The 6,453-nt window shown below is 38.5% G+C and overlaps 1 protein-coding gene across 1 annotated transcript; it reads left to right on the top strand.

The window, feature by feature from the left end:
* The first annotated feature begins 2,083 nt into the window (after nt 1-2,083).
* Nucleotides 2,084-3,973, top strand: cabp5a (calcium binding protein 5a). The gene is made up of 7 exons (XM_087793215.1): nt 2,084-2,215; nt 2,564-2,613; nt 2,839-2,869; nt 2,944-3,087; nt 3,183-3,292; nt 3,362-3,509; nt 3,599-3,973. The coding sequence occupies exons 1-7, from the start codon at nt 2,176-2,178 to the stop codon at nt 3,625-3,627; spliced, it is 552 nt and encodes a 183-aa protein (XP_087649341.1). The 5' UTR covers nt 2,084-2,175; the 3' UTR covers nt 3,628-3,973.
* Nucleotides 3,974-6,453: the final 2,480 nt, after the last annotated feature.

The raw sequence follows: 6,453 nt of genomic DNA on the forward strand, positions 1-6,453 counted from the left end.
TCGCCCCTTATTTAAGAGGCTTCTTCCGTTACTACTCTTGGATGACCGGAGAAACGTCTACTCAATCCAGTTTCCTCACTTTTTAACCACTTGGAAAACCATGACCTGCATGAAGACGGATTTAGTGAAATGATATAATTGACTAGAGTAATCAAAGAGATACATTCAGGGTAGTTTAAAAGAGTGCAGTTATTTTATTAAAATGTAATTCTCACAGCTTTATTTGATTCATTGCATAAAATATCACCTTGTATATACTTAAACAAACACAATTTCAGACTCTCATGCTCTCAATATTCCTTTCACATGAAACAACATGTTCTTTAAGCCCCACATAAACACGGTTATGCAAATGTGTCTAATAATTGTCATTTTAGCTTCAACACTTTGGCTTATTCCAACTTGGGCCTCAGCTCCCCTTTGCCAAATTTTCTGTTACGCATATGTTCGTTTGGATGTTCAACTTGTCCGCCACATAATCTCATCACCCTGGAAATGGCTTCAATGTAACAGCCAAAAGCACACATTTACACACACACACACACTCTCACAACTTTCAGCATTACCCTACACACCTTTGCCATCCGTTGCCATCAGTTACCAGATGGTCATGTGACCGGGTCTAACCTTGGCCTGGGAAGAAAAAGCTATTAAAATCATTATTGGTTGTTGTTGAACGCTAGCGCTCATTCAGATTATTCTTCTTATGCAAACCGCTTTATGGATTTTACGTAAGAGGGAGACAGGCTGTGTCAGAAGGATGTGCTCACGGCTGTGAACTGCCGCTGGAGTTCACCAGCTCATCCAGTCGGTTCAGACAGGAAACATCATTTTTGAAGTAAGTAAAGGCTAAAACGTAATCCTCTCCTTGGTCCTTTGGGTTAATAATGAATGGAATAATCCTTTCTTTTTCCAGGAATGTGTAAATAATACAAGTGCAGATCAGCATTTAATAGGATATATAACAGGATGTGACTCAATATTTATAAACTATATTTATGACCGTTGCGTAATATTAGATTAATATTTAATCTATTTATTTTTGACAACATGACATTCTTATTATTGTGTACATAAACAAAAACATTGAAATAAACCTGTAAACACACCAGATGTTGTACTTTCCCAAAATGTTTCTAAGCTGCTTTATTAACATATGTTATCAATAAATGTTAACTTTAACCCTTGTGTTATCTCAGGGTCTTGGTGTCCCGTTAGCCCAAAAAACAAATGTGTTTCTGGTAGTCCTTTGTGTTGTCTTTGGGTCAAGGTGAACGACCTCCATGGCTTCCATAAATGATGGAGGGCGTTCATCTTGACCCATCTTTTTGATGGCAATAGGCAGAATAAAAAATAAAAAATAAATAAAATCATAAAAATAGTGAATATGAAAATATTATAATAAATGATATATAAGAATATCGTAGCCAGTCTATTCTGTATTAAGCCTGGCAAATTTTATTCTTAAAAATAATAAATATACATTATTTATGATCAGAGTTTTACACAAATTAGTCAAAACAGAATAAATAATTAAGTCAGATTCTTCTGTTTCTTCCCATTAAATAATAATAATAATTAATATAAAACAGTTGTCCAAAGCAAAGCATTAATAATGTTTATATTATAAAGCAATTTTCTTTAAAGCTTTATAGTGAACCAGATATACATTTTTCTGTACTGTCCACCTGACCTCACTGAGACGACTGATCCACACTTTGACATCTTTTCATTTTGGTTTTGTTTGGTTATTTGAAAGCAGGAATAACATTATCAATACATGTGTTCTGTATCTTCTGACATCAGATTAAATCTTGACACTCAAATGTCTAAGAAAGCATAAGTAACACATAAATCCAACAACAAGAGCACGTAAGACATCAGACGCTTTACTTGTAAAAACATTTTTCTGGGTCAGTTGCAAGTTCATATGACAGGATCATTCGTAAAGTGATGTCGTCATTGCTGGCAAAACCAGAGCATCCCTCCTGATCCTGTTGTGGTCAGCCGACTCCTCCCCTGATGCCGCTCCTCCTCCTCCTCCTCCTCGGTACTATCTACTCATCATCAGGCCGACACACAACAGAGGAGCACTGACAGCAGGGAAGCAGTCGACCAGAGCAGAGGAGAGTCCGTCCTCACTCGCCTACAGCTGCACATCGACCTGACAAGTCCATGATGCGTTTGTCTGATGACAAAACTTCACCAGAAACAGGTGAGTGAAACACAACTGCAACTTTATCCAACCATGTTTGTTAGAAGGCTGCGTTTCTGAGGTTTTTATTATGGCGTAACAACAACTAAAAAAAAAGCTTTAATGTGACTTTGCAGATCACTTTTAATTGTCTTAATGAGAAAAGTTTTTAACTACAAAATCCATACATGGAACTGTCTCTACCTGCATCACTAGTGCACTGAAGTTCAACAGGAGAAAACTATTGACAACGATACAACAGTAGTGTTTTTATGTCTTGGAAAATGAATTTGTCATCATAAATTCACTCAACAACTGCATGTTTCAACAAGGTTTATAACTCGATTAATATTTTGTTTTCTTTTGCAGAAATGAGTTTGGGAGCAGCGTGCATTTTCTTGCGAGGAGGAAAGAATATTGTAAGAATTCATTTGATCTAAATTAAAAACACATTTTTAACTTTGCCTTTAAATAAATGTGTATAATGTTTTAGTTTGATTTTTCATATTTATACACCACACACTGAACAAAGTTTTTTTTCACACCCTCGATCAATGATATAGAAAAGCGATTCCCTCTAATGTTTTCTGCTGCTCATCAAAAGAAAACACAATATTTATGTCATTTTGTCTGTTTCTTTACAGTCGAGACAACTGGCCGATGATGAAATTGAGGGTGAGTGAAAAAGAAACAAATGACAATTGTTGGCTCGGTCTGAAAGTCTGTGTGAATGTGTTTCTCTTTCGCAGAGCTGCGCGAAGCTTTCAATGAGTTTGACAAAGACAAGGATGGACTGATCAGCTGCAAGGATCTGGGGAACCTGATGAGGACCATGGGCTACATGCCCACTGAGATGGAACTGATAGAGCTGAGCCAAAACATCAACATGAACCGTGAGTCATGAGCCTAGTGTAGAGCTGTGACATTACAGAAATGTTTCACATCCAGCTGATATTTATGTCTCAAGTTGCCCTTTTTTTCCTTCCAGTTGGTGGCAGAGTGGATTTTGAGGACTTTGTAGAGCTGATGGCGCCCAAGCTGCTGGCTGAAACCGCAGGGATGATCGGCATGAAGGAGCTGAAGGAGGCTTTCAAAGAGGTCAGATTCCTCGAATCCATTAGTTTGATTTGGATTTAAAGTGACATTGTTTCTATATTCCTGCACTAGTTTGATGCTGACGGCGATGGCGAGATCACCACGGAGGAGCTGCGCTCAGCCATGGTCAAGCTGATGGGCGAGCACATGAGCCGGAGAGAGATCGACTCCATAGTCAAAGAAGCAGACGATAACGGCGACGGAACTGTAGACTTTGAAGGTATGGACCTGTCTGTACTGCAGAAAATCCAAACGTTATTGTGGAAGATTTCAATTAAATCATTTTTTATTTGACTTCTGCTCCTCCAGAGTTTGTCCGGATGATGTCGCATCAATGACGAGGAGGACGTGGCCTCATCTGGACTGAACAGTCCTACTTTGTACAGGGATGAGATAACAGTAGCTAAATTCTGCAGAGTCTGATTAAATCATTCACAGATGATTATTTACGTTGATTATTTATTTTTTATAAATATCTGAATCTTCTCTTTCTGAATGTTCCTTATCATGTGGAAAATGTTGCTGTGCAGAGACAGAGTTTTGGACGGATCCGTTGTGACGCCCAATTCTAATTGGATTACATCATTCAATGGTGGACGATGTCCAGTTTGTCGAGTCCTGCTGCCGGGCATTACAGTGAATCTGCCTTTCTGGCAAAGAACAAAATAAAAGTATTAAAATATTGTCATGTGTCAGAGGATTATCTTACGGCATCTGTGAGAGCGTCAATTTATGGGAAGCGTGCACGCCAGTGTGGCGAGGGTTTTATCTGTCTACGTGCTGGTTTCAGGACCTTCAAGTGAACACTTTGTTCTAATCTGGTTCGTCGTGGTGAAGCATTTTTCCCTCCAAAAAAAGAAAATAGTAGAAAGTTACGCAACTATAGCCGGTTGTATAACAGGGCAATGGAATGATCTTTGATTTTCCAAAAAAAGAGGATTTGGAATATCAAATTGTCTGTGTTTCCATAATTTCCTGTAGACAAGGATTGATCTGGTCTAAGTTGGATTTGGCCGGATAAAGAGATTTTGTCCAGAAAATGGACCGGACTGAACACTCATTTATACACAACACATTTTCTGGGTATTAAAGGGAAACATGATGGAGGATTGGTCAGCTTAACCTTGAGGTTTCTGTGGAAAAGGCTTAACATTTTTCGATGACACTTGATGCATCATTAAAAACCACTTAAACTATTGCACTTAACGCACTTCATTACAAAAAGTAAACCAGCGTAAACCCTCAGAATAGTATTGTGTGGTTAGTGATAAGATAATCTTCCTCAGATTTTCCCATGTTGCTGAGCTAGTTTGTCGTAAATGTTAAAAGAAAATAGTGAATAAATATGAGATTTAATAAATATTTGTTTTGCAATAAAATGGCTGACTAAACTGTACTGATTTAGGTCCTATTACGATAATATGAAGTAAATAATACTCATGAAGGAGATAAAACCATTTAAAAAACAAGTTAAAAATACGAAATTAAACACCGAACAAAACAATACAAAAGGACATGGTTTGAATTTCTCTGTACTTTGAAAATGTGTCTTTCACTGCTGAGCCTTGTGTCCAATGTGTTTAAGAAATTATCTTCCTAACCCTTGTGATGTCTCAGGGTCAAGGTGACCCGAAGACCAGTTAACAACCTTCACCTTGACCCAGAGACAACACAAGGGGAACGACAAACAAAATAGTTTTTTTTTCGGCCACCGGGGTCACCTTGACCCAGAGATTACTGAAGGATTAAAGCCTTATTCGTTAAATCAATAGTTCCATTGAATTTAAAATATCTTTCACGATATTCAGCCATTGTTCTTTAGTTGGGGGCTCTTCGTTGTACTACCGCCTCAAATATGAGTAAGAAATTTCCCTTATGAGGGATACATTTATAATTACATTTCCTTACAAGTATTTGTGTAATAAATGAATTCATTATTTTCCAAAGGTCAATGATTACACGGCAAAACTATAAAAAGCATCAAGGCTTGCATTATCTTTTGTCTTTTTTCCGGACTAAAAATAAATCTGATTAATCACTGAACAGTTAATATAATGTCAAAGTCGGTATTTTCTATTATTTTCAGAGCTATAAGGACTTGTTTTAACTACAGATGTGCTCAGTGACCATTAAGGAAGGAAGTGATGTAACCATGTGGGGTCAGTGGAAACCGTATACCTGGAAAGAGGGAACTGGCCAGGATGTTGACATTGCACGACAGACGAGGCACCAGCGGTGGACAGATGGACTTCGAGGGCTTACTAATTAAAAAAAGAGGGAAGCCGCTCTCTTTCTCCGACAATCTAATGAATCCAGCACATCTGTCGGTCCAGCCCCACGAGCCTGACCTAAGAACTGCACCACTAAGCTTTGCTTCAAGGAGGGCCTTTCAGATTAAAGGGGTTGGATTTTTTTTAAGACGACTGTAGACACTCTGAAGGTGTCTGACCTTTGTGACTCTCGCTTGATTCTCACCGGGGGGGGGGGGGGGGGGGTCAAGGTCAGGAGTCGACTCACAAGGAGCAATGAGTCCCAAACAAATGATGTAATGACCGCTCTGAGGTTTTTTTCCCCTGATCCTCATCTGATCTGTCTAACATGTAGCATGGACCTTTTCCCACATTAATCCAGAATAATCCCTCCTCGCCGGGATGCTTTCTGACTCTCTTCTGAGAGAACCATGAGCCAAACTTTTGTTGTCATGCATTAAAGGAAGACTTTGGTTTAACCTTTGTACTCACCTCATAACAGTCGTGAACTTTCCTGAAATACAGAGTACAATTGTGACTGGCTTTAATACTTTAATACACATGACCTCGTCGAGCAGAGGTTAATGCAGATCATCTTATTTAGCGTTTTCCTGTTTCCATTAATCACTGTTAATATGATGACGTTCCATATGAAAGCGTATTACGTAAGATGACGTCCAGGGTTTATGTTGACGTATAGTTGACAGAGTTCACGAAGTGTGGGGGCCGAAACAAGGAATCTGGATCGATTTACAATGAATTTAATAAATCATTTGTCTGATAGCTTACAATTTTCTGTTGCTGGGAAATTAATAAACAAACATTTTGTAAGGTGGGAACGTCATCACTATACCAACAGAATATGGCTGTTGCTTAAGAATAAGTAAGGTGTCAAGCTCCTCTCCATTCATGTGA

This window comes from Callionymus lyra, chromosome 6 (assembly GCF_982586985.1).
Source record: "Callionymus lyra chromosome 6, fCalLyr1.hap1.1, whole genome shotgun sequence".
NCBI classification, from domain to species: domain Eukaryota; kingdom Metazoa; phylum Chordata; class Actinopteri; order Syngnathiformes; family Callionymidae; genus Callionymus; species Callionymus lyra.

What these genes read in the sequence shown, in the direction of transcription:
- cabp5a (XM_087793215.1), top strand. Translation starts at nt 2,176, where the DNA reads ATGATGCGTTTGTCTGATGACAAAACTTCACCAGAAACAG. An exon ending in TGCGAGGAGGAAAGAATATT is followed by an intron (nt 2,614 to 2,838) that starts GTAAGAATTCAT and finishes GTTTCTTTACAG; the next exon opens with TCGAGACAACTGGCCGATGA. An exon ending in GGCCGATGATGAAATTGAGG is followed by an intron (nt 2,870 to 2,943) that starts GTGAGTGAAAAA and finishes TCTCTTTCGCAG; the next exon opens with AGCTGCGCGAAGCTTTCAAT.